At 51.6% G+C, this 21,801-nt stretch overlaps 1 protein-coding gene across 1 annotated transcript in view; it reads left to right on the top strand.

Annotated features, from left to right (window-relative positions):
- Window positions 1-21,801, top strand: part of OAZ2 (ornithine decarboxylase antizyme 2) — a 65,497-nt gene that overhangs the window by 18,812 nt on the left and 24,884 nt on the right. Inside the window, 1 exon segment of the mRNA XM_070796645.1 lies at window positions 16,934-17,007. Within this exon segment, the coding sequence (XP_070652746.1) occupies window positions 16,934-17,007 (74 nt within the window).

Consider the following 21,801-nt stretch of genomic DNA (forward strand, 5'->3'; position numbering starts at 1 on the left):
CCAGGCTGGGCAGAAGACGCAGCCAGCGCTTCTGGGGGTGGGGGGTACAGCTGGGCTGTGAGGGCTCTATGCTTGCCCAGTGCCATGCCGGGTACCACGCCAGGTGATCAGCTCTCAGCCATGCCTAGGTGCCACAGTGACACTGCCAGGGCACTGCCAGGCAGCACAGGAGGGCTGGGGTGAGTGGCAAGTGCACCTGGGCCTCTCATCAGCGAAGTGAGCTAGCTGAGGCTCAGGAAGAGCAGCTTGGCTGTTGCGAGGTGGGGAACACAGGTCACTTGACCAGGGCAGTGAAAGGAGACGAGCAGTTCAAGGATATGAGAAGCCAGGACAGAGGGTTTGCAGAAACTGGAAGCTGAGATGGGAGGATTTGGGGAAGGCCAAGTGTGTGTCCCATCCCAGGCCTTTGAAGGATTCACCCAGCCCCAAGGTGGAGGGCTCAGATTCTCTGGCTGCTACCCTTCAAAGAGTCCCCTGGCCACGGCTGCTTGGGTTGAATGAGAGCAGACACGTGGCTGCACTTGGCAGTCTCCCCAGCTGTGTACCACAGACACTGGAAAATTGATCTAGTCAGGGAGGTGGCAAGGCTCTTCCTCTCTTGGGCACTGTTTGGGGATTTACCGCAGACCAGCACTGTGGTGGGCACAGAGCCGTGAGTGAACACAGTCCTCTCTGACATGGTGGAGTGCAGAAGGTGGATGGTGCTCCCCACCAAGCAGTGGGGTTGGGGGGCGGTTAACTACAGGGGCCCCATGAGACCTCTGATCCCAGCTTTGCTACTAGTTGGCCACCTGATCTTCGGCAGGTGACTTCACCTCTGGGCCTCCATGTGGTCCTCATCTGTGAAACGAGAGGGCAGGACCAGATTGGGTGGAGAGCTTCTGCCCCTATCTGCTCTGAGATGCTAGGCCATGACCACACGAGGCAGAGTCTGGGAGCCAGGACAGTCAGGATGTCGGATTATTCAGGAGCGACGTGGCTGCCCTTTCAGGGTGGTGCCCCAGCTGGATAGGAGTAGCGTGCTGCTCCCCGTTCCTAAGCTTCTGTACAGCAGGACTGTGTGCCCGCCTCCTGTCTGCTTTTCCAGCCTCCTCCCTCCCTCCCCATACCCTGTGGCCGCCTCCGTCTAAGCCTCTTTCAACACCGGTGTGACCTTGTGCAATTTTCTTGACCTCTCTGTGTCTTCATTTCTTTGTGAAATGATGATAGCCTTAGCTCCTTTATAGGATGGTTGGTAGCCTATAAGCATAGAGGGAGTGCTGATGGTTATTATTTAACATTCCTGGTGGCTCAGGTGGTAAAGAATCTGCCTGCAATGCAGGAGACCTTGGTTCAATCCCTGGGTCAGGAAGATCCCCTGGAGAAGGGAATGGCTACCCACTCTAGTATTCTTGCCTAGAGAATTCCATGAAGAGAGGAACCTGGGGGGGCCACAGTCCATGGGGTGACAAAGAGCTGGACATGACCGAGCAACTAAGCACACATTTAATATCATTATTGTCTAATTCCCCCCAGGTCACCTCTGAGGCTAGAGGACTCTTTGTGCCTGAGCTCCTGTCACCTTGGCCTCCCTGGGAATGGGATGAAGGCCACCTCAAAGGATGGTGGCTTTTTTCAGGAGGAGTCTGACGATAAGTGATTGGATCAGGTGGTGACTAGTTCAGGTCCACTACCTGAGTTCTCTGGACAGCCGTGTCCTCGACAGTAAAATACACTGTTAGGACCAAATGCAGTGAAAGGCCTGAAAGCGTTTTCTTCCTCCTTCCTCTCTCCCTTCCTCCCTTCCTGGCTGCACTGGGCCTACGTTGGCTGCACTGGGTCTCCAGAGCCCATGGGCTGGCTCCGTGGTTTGTGGCTTGCGGGCTTAGTTGCCCCACAGCATGTCAGATCTTAGTTCCCCAGTCAGGGATTGAACCCGTCTCCCCCTGCATTGGGAGGCAGATTCTTAACCATTGGACCGCCAGGGAAGTCCCTAAAAGCATTTTCTAAGTAGTAGCACTTTCTCTTTAACTTCCAAGAGTCCCCTCTCTGCCCCCCGACAGTGCTGCCCCAGAGGTGGAGGTTGCAAATGTCTGCATGAAGGAAGTGGACACTAAGGAGGTTACTCTGAGCTCAGAGGATCAGTAGCCTGCATTTTTCTGTCCCTGGGGGTAAGGAGGTAACTTGGAGAGGCAGCAGCAGCCACTAGACAAAAGGGGATGAGCACTGGTCCTTCCATTCTGTACCCGAGCACGTACATCCTGACCTCATGCCCTTTGCCAGTAGCTCAGCCTGAGCGAAACTGAACGGGGTCCTCGTGTAGTTGTGAGGACAAGACCTGCAGGAAGAAAGGGGATGAGCTAGATGGTTCAGGCCTGAATCTGTATTGGCATGAAGGAGGCTGTCTTGTTGGACCTTCTGATCATCTTGATAGAAACATCTCCTTTCAGAGGGTATGGGTGGCAGGTGCACGCTAGCGTTGGGCACATGAAGACGTTGGCCTAGAAGCAGGGTTCTGCACGTCCCCATGCGTACCAGGGCCCTCCCAGCCTGGACCTCTTTTTCCATTTCAACCTGAGGATATGGATCTTTCACTGTGGCCCTTCTCCCACCCCTCTTACACTGGCTCGGCACTTACTGATGAGTTAGACAAACCCCCCTGCCTCTCTTTTCTTATCTGTATAATGGAGATGATAATAGCATCAACTTCAGAGGGCTTTTCTGAGGATTAAGTGAACTTAGTGTGGGGAAACCTCTAAGAACAGCATTTGGCATGTGCCGAGTGCCTAAGCATTAAGCTGTTAGAGGTCTTGCATTCATGATGAGAAATAGGGCCTCTTCTCTTTTCCCTTTGCTGCTCCCCAGAATATCAGCACTTTTAGGCCTTAGACTTCGTAGGTGGTTGGACACAGGAGTGTAAGTAAATCATGGGTATGAACCTTTCACACAAATTACATATTTAATCATTTTAGAACTAAGTTATCGGGACATGCTTCCATGTCAGTAAGTCTAATCTACATTCTGGCTGTCCTGCCAGCGTGTAAGTGTATCTAGCTCCCTGTAGATGGCAGGTAACTGAGGCTGAGGCTGTTTACACGTTTTTTTTTTGCCCTGATAGACTGTGGTGCCATGGACGCCCTTGTTCATACCTCTCTGGGCACCTGTCCTGCTTGTTTTCCTTATCATAAATTTCCTAGAACTATCACAAGGTCAGAATGTAGACTTGCCGGTCTGGGTTAAGACTGGGTACTGTTGAATTTGGCTGCACCACATGGCATGCGGGATCTTAGGTCCCCAACCATGGATCGAACCCATGCCCCCTGCAGTGGGAGCTTGGAGTCTTAACCACTGGACCACCAGGGAAGTCCCAAAGTTGGACTTTGTGATGAGCGAGGCTCCTGTATCTGTTGGCTGCTCCTATTTCTTCTCATGTGGATTCAGCCATTCACCCACCTTTTTGTGTATCTTCTCTGTCAGTCCCAGGTTTGAGGGGGGACTGAGTGTGTGCCCCCAATTCCTTTGGTTGCTGCTCCTCTTGGAGCTGTAGGCATTCTGGATGCCCATGGCCTGTCCCTGTGGGATGGCCACTTAGGCCTCCCAAGCCCGCCCTGTGAACGACTGGAGGCCCTGAGAGGGGACCGGCCGCTCGCTCCCTGCTGAGCTGGCCTTGACCCCTGAGCCTGAGCTGGGGCCAGAAGGGACCGTGCTTCTTGAGGGACCTGGACCACCAGGGTCTCCCAGGCATCTGAGGAAAGTGGAAGCACAGTGCTTCAAGGACATTCTGTCCACTTCAATGGCACAACAATCCTGAGCTCAGAAATGAGGGTTTTCCTCTACTTCCTCCCCAAGGAGGTGGCAGCTGTCTCAGGCTCTGGAGTGCGGGGTGCAGCACCTAGTAAAGAGGGCTGGGCCGGATGAGGCAGGCTTGCTGCAGGGGCCCCTTAGCAGCCGCTGGGGGAGGAGGCTGGGTTGGAGGCCTCCAGGGTCCCTCCCACTCTTCATCTGATGCTCTCCCTGCTCCAGCCCTGCAGGGCACCCAGTCTGCCTTGCACTTCCTTGATAAGGGGCTGCTCCAGCCGGAGGCTGGGTGAAGGGCGGTGGTCTGGGCCCACTAGGGCTTCCCTGAGCTGGACTGGCCACAGGCTCATCCCGTGGCAGCGGTGCTGGTTTCCTCGTCACCCCTCTCTTGGGGAATTAGCTCTGGCGTCCAGCTGGGCTTCCAGCTGGGAGGGCAGCCCATAGCTCAGCAAAGGGGAGGAAAGGCTTCCTCCCACTCAGCTGTCAGCCAGGAAGGGAGGGAAGTGCTTCCAGATGTTTAAAAGACATGAGAGAAAATAAGGTGGCCTCTGAGGCTGGATACCTCCACGAGGCTCTTGACCCTGTCCATGTGATGCGGGTCCTAATCCTGATCCTGGCAGGTCGGGGTCAGCCGTGTGCCGACAACAGCGGTGCCCCATCCTCGGGGCCCAGAGTGTCCTTCCAGCCTTGGACAGGTGGCCCGGGACCCAGATGTGCCAAGTGCCGAGTGTCCTGGCATCTCAGAGGAACCAGCGCCAACTTCCTGCTGAGCACGGGATGGTCCTGAGCTGTAGCGAACAGCACCTGGAATTCCGAGGGGGCACAGGAGCAAGTTCTCAGCCTCCAGATAGCCTGGCGTCGCTTGATGTCTTTGCTTGTAGTGGCGGGGACTCCTGGCAGCCGAGCGGGTGCCGGGTCCGACTGCAGTTTCGTGAGGGTTGTCTCTGTGCCCAGCTGCCACTTGGTTGCCTCATCGAGGGCTCTCCTGAGCCCTCACTCTCTTTCCTAAGAGAAGCCTGGCTCCCTTCTCTGAGCTCTCCGCCCCCCACCCCTGACTCGGGGCCCTGTCGTGCCCTGCCCCCACCCTCCCAGGCAGCCAGGGGCAAACGTGCTGCCTGTGACTGGGGCAGGCAGCCTCCCTGCGATCTTGGCTTGGCCCCCAGCACAGCTCATGATCCAGACTCCAGGCCCTTGGAGAAGGGGGTGCATGTCGTTTCCTGGCCTGTCTCTGGGAATCCCGCTTTGGGGCACTGCTCTGTGGGGCCTTCTGGCAAGTCCAGGGTTGAGGTCGCTACCAGGCCCCTCCTGGGAGGCTCAGCTGGTGGGTTAGGAGTCTTGTAATGGAGGGGCATGGGCTTCCCTGGTGGCGCAGTGGTAAAGAACTCGCCTGTTGGTGCAGGAGATGCGGGTTCAGTCCCTGGATGTGGAAGATCCCCTAGAGAAGGAAATGGCAACCCACTCCAGTATTCTTGCCAGGGAAATCCCATAAACAGAGGGTCCTGGTGGGCTGTAGGGGTCACAAGAGTTGGACACAATTGAGCGGCTAAGCAACAATAATAATGGAGGGGACAGGAGGGGTGGGGGATGGGTGTGGAAGTGTGACTGTGACTTCCTTGACTCCTACAAGGCCAGGACCAACATCTGGGAGTCCTACCCCTTGGAGACCACACGGACTTTGGTTTCTAACAAGTTTTTATATTCTGTCTTACCTGATCCTTGTGGACACCGTGTGACTTTGTTGTTGTTCAGTCGCTCAGTGGCATCCGACTGTTTGCAACCGCATGGACTGCAACACGCCAGGCCTCCCTGTCCCCCACTGTTTCCCAGAGTGTACCGAAGTTCAGTCACACCCTGTGACTGAAGCATGTCTGTTCTGGAGCTGTGAGGACACTGAGGCTCAAAGAAGTTGAGAGAAAATGTGTTAGGTCCCTTCCTTGATGTTAGCAGTCCCACGCTCTCCTTCCTGGTTAACGGGGATGGGCAGACTGGGGCCCGCATGCCCGCCACCTGCTGCCGGCTGCCAGGCCTCCTCCCACTTCTGCCAGCCTCAGTGGAGGAGCGTGAACACCTTTGTAACCGTCCTCTCCTTTGAACCTCCATCCTGTAGAAGAGGCAGGTCAGAAGGCACTCTCCCATTTTGGGGATGAGGAAACTGACACCCGGCAGTGAGTAACTGGCCTGCCTCCGCCCTCAGAGATGGCACCAGGACTCGGACAGGGGCACAGAAGGCCGTTTCTCGGGCTCCCCCGTTGAGCGGAGGCACTGCTCAGCTAGCTCCTAACCTTGGCTTCTCTTACAGGTGCGCTGGTACCCTTCCTCTGATACCACCCAGCCAGGATGGAAATATCGGCAGTTCTGTTAGTTCTTCAGTAAGTGCGGGCTCTGAGACCAGGACAGAGAGCCTCCCAGAGCCCGGCCTGCTGCAGGGCCATGGCTCCTGGGGGCTCGCTGGTGCTCACCCGACCTGAGCTTGCACCGGGGGCACTCTGGCTGGCTCTCCCCACCGCCCCAACCCTGCCACCCCCTACCCTCCACCTGGCACCCTCCTTGCAAGGGGGCGGGCCTGGGTCCTGCTCCAATCTCCCACCTCTGCTCACAGCCCCCTCTCTCCCCCCTCCCTCCAGGTCTTGTCACCACAGCTCGAGGCCCCCGACCCACGGGGGAGGAAGCCGCCCTTAGCGCCCCCCCCGCCCCCAGGTGGCCCTGCAGAGCTGCTGCTGCTGCCCTCCAAAGACTGTGAATTTTAAGCCTGACTCAGTGGACTGTTTTCCTTCCTCTCTTCCTCTTTAGCCCTGTCCTGCCCCACAGCCCCACTCCAAGGCCTCACGGCCGGATTCAGGGGTCTTCTCGCTGGGACCCCCAGGCCCAGCGGGGAGGCCTCCCTGGGAACTGAGCAAGGCCCGACCTCCAGTCCAAATCTGCTTCCGTAGCCCCACCTCAGAGACACGAGGCGTTTAATTTTGCATGTTTTCTGGCATGAATTAAGACACTTAAACTTGTGTATATGTGAGTGTACAGTTTGTTCTCACATTGTGTCACCATGGCAACAAGGCCTGGCCACTAACAGCTCATCATTCCAGGTCCCTCTCCCCACACCCCTGCCCTGCACCCACCCGGCTTCAGTGAGGACCAAGCCCCGCAGCCAGTTCCGCCCCGCGGCTGGCACCCCACCACCACCACCACCACCACCCCACTCACTTCCAGGCTGAACAGGAAGGACCACCCAGCCAAGACAGAGCATTTTCCTGGTCATTTCAAATCAGGGTCCTCTGTTTCCTCCTCCTCAGATGGGCCAACAACCATTAAGAAAATCCTTTCTCTACCCGTTTCGCTTACCTCTCCCCGGCGCACCCCACCCCTGCCATGGCTCCTCATTCTTTCCAAACTTTGAAACCAACCAAAAAAGTGAAAGTATTTTTGTACCCTGTGTAACAAAATATTTATGCAACATAAAGGATTTTTTCGTGTGTGTGTGCAATTAATTATTGAAGAGACCTTGTCCGCCTTGTCAGATAAGTTTAACGTTTTCGTTTGAGGCATGAAGAAGAAAAGGGTTTCCGTTCTCCAGCAGTGAGCCTTAGCGTCAGCCATTAGTTTAAGAAAAATGAAGGAAAAGTTGTGCAATTTTTTGTTTCGTGAGCACATTAGTGCTTCGCCTTTGGCCGCGGCCGTGGCCGTCTTGCCGTTTTCAGACTTGGGAGACGAGGTGGCTGTTGTAATTGCTGATCCTGTGAGAATGTGAAACTGGATAATATATGAAACGCAAAATAAAAAGAAATCATCCAAAGTAACTGCTCTCCGACCTGTGCTTCCTTGGGTTGTAGACAGCCATCGCTGGGCACAGCCAGAGGACAGGTGCTGGGGACTCGGGGGGAGGAGGCAAGGCAGGCCTGGGCCTGGGTTCACGCGGCCTCTCCCTCCTGCCCTCTTGTGTGTGAGTTGAGTCTGCCGAGGAAGTGACCCACCAGGGGTCATGCAGCAGGGGCCTGTCTATCAGCCCAGCCTGTGTTTAATTCATTCTTTACTTTCTTGTCTGAGGATGGGGGCGGAGACTCCCTGCACCCAGTTTAAGCACCCAGATGGGACCTTCGTTGTTTCTGATGGTGTCTTCGGGCTGGCCTAACTCCATGGCCTTTTCAGCCCTTGCGTAGAGGACTGTGGTTTCAGAGGTTGGGCTCCTGCGGGAGTGTCCTTGGTGTGTGTCATGTCCCTGTGCTAGAGAAGCAGAGAACCGGGGAGTTGGGCCTGGAAGGGTTAAGCCCACCCACCCTGCAGGCTCCCAGCTGCAGCTCCATTCCTGAGCCGGGTTCTTGCTGGGTGTGGGTACAGAGGTCAGGGAAAGGGTGAGGTGCTTAGACCCCGGGCTGCACTGGATCCTGTCAGGATGCCAGCAGCCAACCCTGATCCTTCCCTTTTGCAGTTCGGGGCCTCAGTTTCCTCATCTGTGAAATGGTGGTTTGAAGTTCTTTCCTTCTGGAGGGTGGGAGCACTGACCTGATGGCTGTTTGTCTTTAACGTCTCCGTCCTCTACCCTCATCTCCTGGCCCTTTCCTCCACCCCCGCACCCTTCCCAGCCTGACTCAAGGCTGAGCCTGGAAGGGGAGGGCAGGAGAGGAGGCCCCAGAGCCCCGCCCCTGCTGGGCTTCCTTCCAGCCTTGCTCAAGCGAAGCTGTAGTGGCTGTGGCTGGCCCTGGTCAGCTCCTCACCTGGTCACCACGGTGCCCCTGGTGTCCCTCTCCACTCCTGCCTCACCTGCTCTCCTGAATCCCAGGCCTGCACTGAGCTGCCTGTATCTAAGGTGTCCTGCTGATGAGTCTGTCTGCTGTGAAAGGCTCTCGGGTGACATGTGCAGGCCTAGCTGGTACCTGCATGTGAAGGGAGGCTGCCCCCCAGGTGCTGTGAGGGATGTGGAGCCTGGCCAGGCCCTGGCCCTCTAAGAAGCTGGGTGCTGGATGAGTGCGTTGTCTGGGCTCCGGAGGGAGGCTCTGGGAGGAGAGGGGGTTGGCGGCTGTGTTCACACCAGCAAGAGGAGGGGGCTTGACGCTCCTCTTACCTGGACCCCTCTGCAGTGTTTGGACCGGCTCCGCACTTGCCAAGCAAGCAAGGCCTTCCCAGCCTGGCACCCCTCGTAGTGCTGGTTGGGGAAGCAGCACAGAGGCCCACAGCCCCCACCCGGGGCCAGACCGATGCCTGACCTACTTCAGCTGTGGCAGGAGCCACCGGGTCTTCCTGAGGTAGTGAATTATTTAGCTGGGCACCTGGGCCTTTCTGAGAGGGGCTAAGAAAGCTGCTTCATAATTTAAAGGCCCCTGTTCCTGTGGCTTCCCTGGGGGGCCTCCTTCACGCTTTACTGAGCAGGGCCTGCGTCTGACAGGAGGGGGAGGGAGGCCCTGAGGCCATCCCAGGAGGGGCTCTCCAGCTGGATGGGGGCCTTTTTCAGGGTGAGGCCTTTGCAGAGAGGCCTCAGTGGACAGTCGGCGTTTGGACCTAGGGTGGAGGTGTCAGTCAGGGCTTCCAGACAAGGACACAGTAAGCTGAGGTCAGCAGTGGCCAGGTCCTGACTCCCCATTTAGAAAGCACCTTCTTCCTTTCCAGCTCATCTAGTTACTTGAAATACTTCTTTCCTTTCTGGAAGGATTTTAGGCCTTGGAATAACCAGGCCTATTTTACTCAGAGGTCCCTTCCCATCAGCACTGAAATCTCCCCCATGGCAGAGGAGGCCGCCTTCATAAGTGCAATGCCTTCCATACTGCTTCACATGGATGAGGCTGGCGGCAAGTGGATGCTTGTTGAGGCCCTGGCCCGAAGCCAGCTCTGTATTTCCTGGGCTGGGGGCAAGGCTCGTCACCCCAACTCGGTCATTGGGTGCTGCTACCTGGCCAGTGTTTTTAAGGATGTTGTTTCTCTTGGAGCCTTCACAGGTGAGCAGGTTCCCAAGCCCTGACACTGAGCTTCCAGGGGAGTCCGTGCAGGTAAATGTGGGGGAGCTCAGGCTCTCACCCTCATCCCTTCCCTCTGTTCCGTCCATCACACCTGCGTTGCCTCATTTGCAGAGGTCCGGAATCCAGGCTTTGTGATCTCCAGGAGCTCCCTGGCAAAACACAGATATCCCTGAGAAACAGGGCAAAGCTTTCAGGGCAGGATTTAGGGAGAGTGCCAGAAGGGGACCCTGGAAGGGAGCAAAGACTTTACCACATAGTTTCAGGAGGAGAGAGCAAAAACCTCTCTACCTGACTGCATCCTCTCCCACTTCTGTCCATCCACAGGGCCTCCACTGGGGCGGGCCGCCTCTGGGACAGCAGACCTTCCTCCCTGAAGTGCTCCCTCAGGAAAGAAGAGGGGCCATAGGAGCTGAGAGTGCACCCTTGTAAGGAAAGAGGCTGGGCACTGCCCTGGCAGCGTTCCCAGAGCTGACCAGAAAGGGGCCTGAGCTCCTGTTTGCCCTGGATCTCCTCGCTTGTCACACAGCCCACCCACACCCTCTGGGCAGCGTGGACAACATCCACGGGCCCCCTCACCCTCTGGCTTCTGGTTGGGCTGAGTGAGTGAGCAGGAGCCCCGGCAGGGGTATGAAGGAACTCAGTGAGTGAGGTCAGGTGCCCTTGGGCCATTTTTGTCTTCTTGACCTTAGAGCAGACCAACAGAAGGGCTCTTCCCCATCAGAATCAGAATTCAGCATGGAGACTCTGATCCAGTCCCCTCTCCGATTTTACAGATGAGGAAATTGAAGCACAGAGAGGTGACGAAATTTGGTTTAAGGTCAGGAAGACGGTGGCCAAGGTGTCCTCCACCCGTGTCTCCTGATTCCCAATCCGTTGCCCCGCATGGCTGTTCTAGAACCACACATGTGCTCTCTAACCCCCGGGCAGAGGGGCAGCAGGTGCGGGATGGCCGTGGGCTTGGCGGCCTCCTCTGCAGTTTCAATCAGGATTAGAGCTCGTGTCTCCTACCTGCTACACTCCGGCCTGACCTCTCCCTGGATTCCTGCGTGCTGCTCCCTGGTCAGGGGACAAAAAGAGGGCCCCCAGTGATTAGCTTCAGTCTAGCCCATGCAATCTCTCTGGCTTCTTAACCTGGAGGGCAGAGTCATTGGGTCTGCAAGACCCATCTGGGCATGCAAGAACCAAGACTGTCTCTGCATCTCTGTGGTAGAGAAAATGCGACCCAACCCAGTAGGAGGAGTCTAAGAACTAAAGAATGGCTGTATAGTTCCGTGAGAGCCCATCTTTCCTCTCCGAATGTCTTATTTCTTTGCAAATCTGTGCCCTTCTCTCACAGGGCTGCTGTGGGAGTCAATGAAAGTGCAGGAATGGGCCTCTTCCAGGGGAGGTAGTCCATACATATTCACTGCAGTCATCTTCAAAGAACACAGGTTTCTCTTTCTTTCATCCTTAACCAGAAATGAAATTGAGTTGATGCTAATTTATACTCTCCTTGGTTATTTTTCTAATGTATTAAATCCTTGAAAGGTGTTTAACCCTTCTCCTGCTGGGAGGAGAGGTGGAGGAAGGAGAGGGCAGGGACCCGGGAGCCATGGAAACCATCTACAAGCGCCCAGAGCTAGCTGTTGGCACTTAGGCACCTTTGGATCTGACTTTAGCCTTTTGATCAAATCATGTAGGATTTCAGAGCTCTGACAACAGCAGCAGCAGCAGCAGAAAGTAATAGTAATACATTCATATACAACTTTATAGTTTACAAAACATGTTTGCATATGTTATATCTGGTGATTCTCAGAAGCCCATGAGATAAGCAAGAAAGGCTGCTGCTGCTCCTGCTGAGTCGCTTCAGTCATGTCTGACTGTGCGACCCCATAGACAGCAGCCCACCAGGCTCCCCATCCCTGGGATTCTCCAGGCAAGAACACTGGAGTGGGTTGCCATTTCCTTCTCCAATGCATGAAAGTGAAAAGTGAAAGTGAAGTCGCTCAGTCGTGTCCGACTCTTCTCGACCCCATGGACTGCAGCCTACCAGGCTCCTCCATCCATGGGATTTTCCAGGCAAGAGTACTGGAGTGGGGTGCCATCACCTTCTCCGAAGCAAGAAAGACACTATTACCTATTTTTTGCACTTATGGAAACAAAGTTAAGAAGGTCCAACAGCAGGCAGAAGGCTCAAGACCCTGGTTTTCTGGTATTACCATCCACAGTTAAATGATTCTGGGGTTTCTGGGTCATAGGGATCCGATGAAGGTCAGCACTCCTGGGGGACTCTGGAGGGGTGTCATGGGGACCAGAGAAGCCCTACTTGAGCAGTTAGAAGGGCCAGCCATTCCCCAAGCCTCTCTAGTAACCTGGCTAAGAAATCAACCAACAAGAGAAAAAGGCTACAACCATTAGGGTGTGTGGAAGGGAAAAAAGGTTGACTGGATAAGGGTGAGAAAAGCTCTTTTTAAATTAATATTTATGGGAGTGTGGTTGCTTTACAGTGTTGCGTTGCTTTAGTTTCTGCTATACAGCTAAGTGAATCAGCTATATATATATATATATATATATATATATATATATATATATATATATATATCTCCCCTCTTTTCCTTCCCATTTAGGTCACCACTGAGCATTGAGTAGAGTTTCCCATGCTCTATAGTCGGTTCTCAGTAGTTATGTTTTATACATGGTAGAGTATATATGTCAATCCCAATCTCCCAGTTCATCCTCAGAAATCGCTTAAAGTGGGCTTGTTTCCTAGTTTGGCCAGAGCAGGATTATTCATGTGTCAATATCAACCACCTGTGTCTGAGTATCTCATTAGGGTCTGTGAGTGACTGTATCCTCAGCGCTGCCTGAAGGAGTTCTTACTAATGATGAAGTGCTTGAGTTTGTTGTTTTCAATAATGTAACCACATGAGGATAAGGGGACCAAAGTTCACAGGCTTAGCCATGAGTCCTCCTGTCTTTGGGACCTGATCTAGGGAACAGCTATCTCCATTTCATGAATAGGAAGTTAAAGTTTGGAGAGGTGTTAAAGTCACATTTGGCAGTGAGTGCCACGGCGAGGCACTGAACTCTGGGGTTCTTATCACCCCTGGGGAAGTATCACACCTCCACCCATTCATCCTTCCCTTGGGCAAATACTGAGCATCTGCTCTCTGGAGCCTGTGTTTGGGGCTGAGGTGGAGGATAAGGTACAGTCACTGTTCTCAGGGTCCAGCCTGGGGTCTGAGGCCCTGAACTGTGGAGGAACTGAAATGAGGGGTAACCAGGAAGGGGGAGATTTAGGAGTCAGTGGTTCCAAATGGCTTGTGCCCTCTCCTGCCCCCATGCTGTCCCATTGCTTCCTCCCTGCATGAGTACAGACCCTCCTGCGAGCCTGCAGTGGTGTGGTTCTGCGCTTGGCTTCTCAGAACAGCTACATGGGAGACTTAAGAGGTGGGCATGGAGGGAGATGCCCCATTTTCCACCCCAAGGTCACCCCTCTTGGCTTCCAGAGCAAGAGACTCAGATTCCATCCTCTGGTGAACATGGGCTCTCACCGTAGAGGTGTCTCAAATGTGCCTGCTTCTCTAGCCCTGGGTTCTTCTTCCTGGAACCAACAGAGTATATCTGCTGGAAACTAGATCAGAAGAGATGGAGGCAGAAGCACCGTAAAAGGGGAACAAAGAGCAATGGTCATCGCTAGGATTTCCCCCAAAGACCATACTCCTAAATATGTTTTGCTTATACATTGCATGGAGATTATATATATATATATATATATATAAAGTTCTTTCTGTTTACAGCCACCAGATGAATCATGCCAAAATACACTTTCGTGATTTCAAAGAGCTTTCTTTCCTGGTCCTCTAGAGCCTATAGGTAGATAGATGGCCGGAGTCAGGCATTCAAGACTCATCCCAGTCTGACTTCTGGCCCCTTCTTCACTGTGCGCTCAAGTCAAGACACGTGCAGACTCTGAGATGCTCACAGGGAGAGGTTTTTCCCTATGAAACTGAGTACTGCATTCATCCTCAAGGGGGTGGGGGCCTTGGTGAGAATCACTCCAGGTTTAGGCACTCTATGACCCTAGCAAGTCCCTTTCTCTCTCTTTGGCCCCTTGCGGGTCCTGCCACCCCTGCATTCTTCACTGCTCCCTTGTCCTATGTCCACCTGTGTCTACATGTCAGGCATTTTGTCTTGGCCCCGGCCATACCAAAGGTAAGACTTATGCTCACTGAAGACAACTACTCTGTTGGCCTGTCTCTTTCCAGGTGCTGGGTGCGTGGAGTGAGGCTGGGGTGCCCTCTCGTGGTCAAAAATGCTCACATGCCTCACAGATGTTTTTTACTTTTGGTCTTTCAGGAGGAACTCTGCCTGGGAAAAAAATTCAGGGTCCATTTGCTCTGGGCGGCCTGGGAGCCTCTTTTCTGACCAGTGCTCTCAGAGGCAGAGTTGGTAGTCAGTTTCAGACGTGTATGCAGCCCCTACTCCATTGGTACCTGGTTTATGTTATAGGTGGCCAGTCCCTGCTCTGGCACTGGAGCTAGAAAGTGAATATGAGGTCCTGAGAAACTGGATTCACCCCAACTTAGTTCACAGATGGAGAAGCCTCAGCCATCAGAGGCAAAGAGATGTGCCCAAGTGCATTCAGTTATGCAAAATGAACATAAAACTCAGGTGTCCTGACTCACGGTTTCATAGACAATCCAGTCAGTTACCTGCATCCTTTTTCATCTCACTGATTGAAATCCCAGTATGTCCATAGTAATAAGCCAGGAATGACATAGAGTTTAAAAACCACAGTTGATATCTTCAGAGCTTACATATTGTACTTTTCACCCTCTGGAGTGGCCAGGCTAGACCTCCCTGGGAGCTCTTATTTGGATGGTTCCCCTTCAGTGTACAAAGTTCACAGGGCATGGATGAACTTACCAAGCTTTGTTATTTTGTCATTGGCAAGACCCATATAAGCAATTAGCCATATAAGCAAAATTCGGAGAAGTAAATGGCAACCCACTCTAGTATTCTTGCCTGGAAATTTCCATGGACGAAGAACCTGGCAGACTATCGTCCGTGGGGTCACAAAGAGTCAGATGCAACTGAGCACTTTCAGTGCACCTGACCCAGATGTCAGTCTTATCAGCACTACCAAGCATTGATCTCATCTATGTGGACTTAGCTGGTCCCTGCCCAGACGGGTTGTTTCTTTAAGGCATAGGTCATGCCATCCTCACTCACCAGCATAGTCTAGGGCACCTGGTGGTACATAACACAAGCCTGCTAACTGGTTCCTTCCCTTCTGGGACACATGGCAGGCAAGTCTCTTCTCTCTGGACATGTGTCCTCATGGGAATGCACACATGACAGAGGTTCCCACGCTGTGAAAGCAGTCGGAGCGATCTGAAGGTGCTGTGAGCTGCCATAAGGGCAATGACTCTTTTTGTCCCTGAAGGTCTTCAAGCATGTGCTTGCTGGACAATGCTTGGTGGGGATGTTCAGAAGGCAAATCAAGCACTGGATGACTGGTTGGCTTCTGTGCTGATATGTTTTGACCTTGTTCTCCATGATGATGTGCCCGCCTTAGGCGTCGTAAGCTCTCAGCCAGGGGTGATGGGACTGGGGGAGGCAGCCTGGGGGACTGGGCGGCAGGAGAACTCACGCTGCACTAAAGGGGCCTGGGCTTCTCCTCAGCCGGGTGGAGGCCCCATGTGACCTGATGTTTTGATTTTTCAAGAGAAACTGGACATTAAGATTTTAATGTGAAAATTCACGATTCCAGGTGTTGGCAACTATCCAAAATTTAAAATTGTTTTGCAGGCTAAACCAAGGTCCATATGCTGTCGGTTGGCAAATCGAAGGTTGCTTCTGGTTTTCACTTTGTGAACTGCCCCCAAGTTCTCAGTTACCCAGGTTTCTGAGGCCCCTTCCTATCCGTCCCTTGTTCCATTTTTTTCTTTCTTTCTTTTTTTTTTAACTACAGAAGCAACTTGGGTCATCTTTCCCTGTACCACGTCAATCTCCAGTCTCCCTGTGGGGAACTAGAAGCATTCAGCTTTGTTTTGACACTTTATCTGCAATGTCTCCAGAGGCCACCAGGGGGCAGAGGCAGGGTGCAGGAAACAATTGGTTTTGGCCAGGAGTGAGGATTTCTGCCAAGGTTGCAGATCCGTCTTGAATCCAGATGTAGGTGTTCAGGAAGGCATCTGTGGTCGTTCCTGAGGATGCAGTGTGGCTCGCCATTCCCTGCCTCACCTCCCAGTGGGTGCCATTGCCTCACCTCTGTATCACTGGGGAAGCATTCCACCTGGACCTCCTGCCCTTAGCCCTTGACCCAAACTGTTTCCCATGTACCCCAACCACCAGTCAATCACTGATGTCAAATTGATCTGCCCAAACCTGCTTTCCCCAGAGCTTCTCAAGAGCCCTCAGTGGCTCATCATCACATACAGCTTTTCAGATGTGCAGTGTCAAGATGCTGATCCTTGTTAAATAAAGGAGAGTGGACAGAGATTTCCTGTCATCTTAATTGTAATCATAAGGGCAAGCCTTGCAATTCCAGTTTCACAGATGAGGAGACTGAAGCATACAGAGAAAGTGACCAATTCAACCAACAAGCAGAACTCATATTTTCTGAGCATCCTTGTGAGGTAACCTAAGGGATATAAAAACTTGAAGATATCATTCCCATCCTGAGAGACTACAGCTTGTTAGGAAAACATGATACACATGGATCAAAGGTAACTCATTCCTAGAAGCTTCCAAACAGCTGTTCCAGAACAGAAGGAGCTCAGAGAGAGGTCCCTGCACCTAAAAGGTAGGGGAGCTTTGCCAGGGCAGCAGTGGTCTTCAGGCTTGGGCATCTGTACCCCTAGAGATACAGAAAGCCTTTTCTAAGGGCAGGCGGCAGGGTTGTGTTGAAGGGGATCCGTCTCTGGAAAACACCGTGAAGAAGTACTGTTCCACACCTGAGAAGGCCTCTCCTCGCTTCCTTTCCACGATGCTTGACTCCCACTTCACAGAAGGAAGGTCTGGTGGTCCTGGTGCCATTCACCTGCTTTCCAGTTCTCCTCCTTCCAGGTCCTTCCCCACCTTTTAGAAGTTAGGTATTGCCCGTGTGACTTGCTCCTGCCAGTGAAACAGGAGCAAAAGTGAGTCTTTTCTGGGTGGACACATTTAAGAGTCAGTGTGTGATTCTTCTTCTTACCTTCTCTCTGCCCTGGTGACCGATGACATTTCAGATGGTGGAGTCTGGATGCCTGAGTGAGGATGGCACGAATCAGAACCTCCAACTGGCCTGCGATGGACATGTATCGTGAGTTGGGGGTTGGGGTGGAGGAGAAGAGAACCTTTGCTGGTTCAAGGAACTGAGATTTTGAGGTTACTTGTTCCTACAGGATAATTCAGCCTGGACTATACAAAGGACTTATCTCCCGCCCATCCTAAATCTTATTTTGGTATGTTGCCTTGGTGTGTAAAATTCTCTGGGGTTCCAAATAAAGAAACAATTTAAAAGAGTGATTTCAGGACTTCCCTGGTGGTCCAGTGGTTAAGACTCTGTGCTTCTGCTGCAGAGAGGTGCAAGTTTGATCCCTGATCAGGGAAGTTTCATGTGCCTCAGTGTGGGTAAAAATATAAAAACAAACAAAAGACTGATTTCAGTACTGAGAAAGTGAATGACTCAAAATGACTGGGCAATAAATCCTTTTGCAAATCAAAGATTTTGCAATATTTTGCTTTCAACAATTGAAGGAGGTGAAACAAATTCAGTTGTCACCTGCTGGATGATAAGGTGGTGTTGAGGGGCTCTGGCTGAACTTCCCACTCTTGCACCCTTATCTATGTGAATGTGACTCTCGGCATTAGCATCTATAAAAATGAAATGTGGAAATAAAATTGGTGTAGATCACTGTCTCATTCCAGCTTGTATGCTGTTGTTGCTGCTGCTGCTAAGTCACTTCAGTCATGTCCAACTCTGTGCGACCCCATAGACGGCAGCCCACCAGGCTCCCCCGTCCTTGGTATTCTCCAGGGAAGAATACTGGAGTGGGTTGCCAGTTCCTTCTCCATTCCAGCTTGTATACATCGATCTCAATATGAGATGCATTTCCTATAAAATTTTACTTCTAATGTTTAATAATTCCTCATCAGCATTTGCATATATATTTGTTGTTTTGACAGTGAATGATAAGTCAGTCCAGAAGAAGACTCTGGACTCTAGAGACTTACGGACACCAAAAATAGGAAAAGGATACAAATTTAATTTTTTAAGCTTCTAAAACATAATTTATTGAGGTAAAATTCACGTAACTAAAAGTAACCATTTTATTTTATATATTTTTAATTTTTGGCTGCACCCCACAACAGGTAGGACCCTAGTTTGAGCAGGGATGGAACCCAGGCCTGCTGCATTGGAAAGTGGAGTCTTCGCCACTGGACTGCCAGGGAAGTCCTTGAAAGTAATCACTTTAAAATGAACAATTCAGTCCTGAAAAAAAAATAAAAATAAAAAAAATAAAATGAACAATTCAATGGCATTTAGTATATCCACAATATTATGCAATCACTACCTCTGTCTTGTTCCAAAGGGTTTCCCTCACTCCAAAAAAAAACCTCATACCCACTAAACAGCCACCCTGTTCCTTCTGCTCAGCTGTTGGCAATAACCTGTGCTCTGTCTCTACGCATTTATCTCTCCTGAACATTTCCTATGGATTGAATTGTATAATAATGTGACCCTTCGTTCTTGGCTTCTTACACTTAATGTTTTTGAGATTCATCCAGTTAGCATAATGCTTGTAGCATGTATCAGTACATGAGTGAGAAAAAGAGTGAACTCTTTTTATGACTAAAAAATATACCATTGGATGTATATACTGCAATTTGTTTATTCATTATTGTTTTAATTTATATATATATATTTATGTAGAGAAGTATGGTTTGATGATCAATAAGAGATTTTCAAGCATAAACTATATATTCTATTAGGACAGCATTATATAGGAGGAAAAGGAAAGAAAATATGTGTTCAAAGAGAAAAAGCAGTGATACAAATTTTCCTCTGTTAAAGAAGAGTTTGCTTATGTATTTTGCAAATGATTGATGATGGATATAAAATCACTGTGATTCTACTGGATACATTTAAGTTTTATTTTTAAATGTCAACATTTCCAACATACCAGAAATCACATCCTTTGCAACTATTTAAAGCTGGTTGGCAAACATTTTTTTTTTCTTATTTAAAAATTTTAAGAGAATACATGATTTTTAAAAAACAGCTTTATTTATTTTTAGGGGGATACGTCTTTATTTCTCTTTGACCGTGCTGGGTCTTTGTTGCTGCGCTGGGGCTTTCTCTAGTTGCTGCAAGCCAGGGGGCTGCTCTCTAGTTGCAGTGTGTGGGCTTCTCATTGCTGGGGCTTCTCTTGGTGAGAAGCGTGGGTTCTAGGGCTCTCAGGCTTCAGCAGTTGCCGCTCCCAGTCTCTAAAACACAGGCTCGATGGTACACAGACTCGAGCACGTGGGCTCAGTAGTTGTGGCATGTGGGCTTAGTTGCTCTGCGGCATGTGGAATCTTCCTGGACCAGGAATCGAACCCGTGTCCCCCTGCATTGACAGGCAGATTCTCATCCACTGTGCCCCCAGGGAAGTCCCAACCAGCTTTATTTTTATTTTAATATTTACTTATTTATTTGGCACCAGGTCTTGGTTGCGGCCTGCGGAATCTTTAGTTGCAGCATGTGGGATCTAGTTCTGTGGCCAGGGATCAAAGCCAGGCCCACTGCCTTGAGAAGCTGGAATCCTAGCCAATGGACCACCAGGAAAGTCCCCCAAACCAGCTTTATTATAGAGTATATACTTTAAATTTTTGTTTAGAGTGTGCATGAGTTAAATTATTGAAAGACTACCGCCTTGAAGGGTGGACTGAGGAAGAGAGGTTGGGGAGGAGAAAGGCACTGTGGGTATGAAGAAGAGAGAAGTGATACACAAGCAGGAAGAGGGTGTGCTCAGGAGACTGAGTGGAAGAGAGTAATCGGAGATGAACTGGGAAGGTAAGTTGAGGTCAGACTAACAGTTTATAGCTGAGGCATTTTGGTTTCTTGTTAATTTTAATTACACTCAAATCTTGTAAGGTTTTAATCTCCTCGTACAAGAGTAAAACTTTACGGATAAACTTGGTTCCATCTCCTCCATTTCTGGTCCCCTTCCTACCTCTCCAGAGGTGACCTTGGTTTTCAGTGTGGGGCTGGATCTCTCAGATGTGTTCCCGTGGATGCGTGCGCCCGTGCTGCAGGTCTCTTCCTGATACAGCACCTAGGCTAAGGGCTTTCGGTTTTGTCACGGGATCAGGAGGAATGGCCATCTTGGGGATGTGGCAACAAAGTTAGTCACACCTGTGGGCTTTTCAAAAATGGAGGTTTTGGTGCGAAATCTCCCAACATTGTCTCGAAATCTTTTTAAGCGCTGTGTTTACCAAACAAGGCATGTGTCTGCAGGCTGGACTTGGCCTGTGGACTGCTAGTCTGTGCTTTACGGAGTCTTGCCTGAAGGCAGAGCACTGGCCTGTCACATAATCTCTTGGCAAGCCACTTGGCACTAAGATCTAAGTGGTTGTGAAGGATTCTGGGCTTCTTATGGAGATGCTGTGGGAATGGTTGACTTCACTCTTCATGTCCAGTTCCCACTTCCTTTCCAACATCCAGCTAGTAACAGAGCTCTACCAGGATGCTGGGAGCTTGGTAGAAGGTTCCAGAAGCATCCTCATAAACCCAGGAAGTCAGCCAATGTGGATTCATGAGAGGCCAAGACTCCCCCAGGGAGTTGGACCTCAGGCATCCAGGGTTCTTCTCTCAGGCGCTGAGGCAAGCTCCTACACCTCTCCCTGGACACAGCCCAGTGGGAATGTAGACTGGTGACTGTTTCTCAAAGGGCTTTGTCCTGTGACTGAAGCCAAGCAAGGCAGTCAGACAAAAATGAAAACACATACACACACACACACACACACTGTCCCAGCACTTCCAAGACCTTTTCCCACAAAGCCCCAGGGCAGCCGGAAGGGCAGCTGGTCGTGGGAATGGACCAGAGGTCCCCTCCCCCAGTGGACGCTCCATCCTGCTCCATTCACTCCCCACCATACACCCCCCTTGGCCTCCTCTGCTTGCTTACTACTTCCAGGGAGGAAGTAGCTGAACAATGCGGAGGATCAGAGAATGGGCACTGGGCCTGGGACCCAGGGCCGGTCCTTGGCGGGCCTGGGCTCCCACCCTGGCTGCCCTTCTCCACCTCACACCCACCCCCTCAGCTGGTTTCCCTGAAGGGTGGCCTTCCACAGACCTCTCTCCCCATCCCTGTGGAACTCCAGATAGCTGACGACTCTCTCCCCACTTCCTCTCTCCTACTGCGTGGTGGCTGCTGGTGTCCGTGCTCCCACTGGAGTATAATTCCTAGCATGAGGGGCTGAAGCCGAGCTCGGAGAGAGATTGTGGCCCGTGGGGTGGGTGGGAAGAAAAGGTCGTTTGAAGGAATATGTTTATTTATTTATTTGGCTGCAGTGGGTCTTAGTTGTGGCACGCAGGATCTTCGTTTTGGCATATGGCATGCAGGCTTAGTTCCTTTATCAGGGATCAAACCTGTGTCCTCTGCATTGCAAGGCAGATTCTTAACCACTGGGTCACCGGGAAACTTACTGAAAAGACTTTTTTTTTTTTTTCCTAAAGTTTTTCTCCAGAGGCAAAAGCAAGCCCTGTAAATGGAGACTGTGTTGGAACAGTGCATACCGAGGGCTCATCTTCCTCTCTGGATAGAGCCATCTCTGTGGGGCGGGAGAGGTGGAAGTGTTCACAGGCCTGGGGGTGGCTAGTGATTCCCAATTCCAGGGGCTGGGCAGTTGGTGGGAACCACGACTTTTATTTTTCCTGTGGGTCTAAAATAATGTTCTCCCTGGGCCCGGAACCCCACACCCTGGGCTGCCCTGCCCCTTGCTAGCTGGCCCTCGTCCGAGAGCTTTCAACTGCCTCGCCTTCCGCCAGGCATTTCCTGGCCTGGGAGCCAAGGGGCAGGGTTCCTCACAAATCTCTGGCTGCGTCTGAAAGCCAGCCTGCCCTCTCTTC

The sequence above is a fragment of the Bos indicus genome, chromosome 10, assembly GCF_029378745.1.
Source record: "Bos indicus isolate NIAB-ARS_2022 breed Sahiwal x Tharparkar chromosome 10, NIAB-ARS_B.indTharparkar_mat_pri_1.0, whole genome shotgun sequence".
In the NCBI taxonomy this organism is placed as follows: domain Eukaryota; kingdom Metazoa; phylum Chordata; class Mammalia; order Artiodactyla; family Bovidae; genus Bos; species Bos indicus.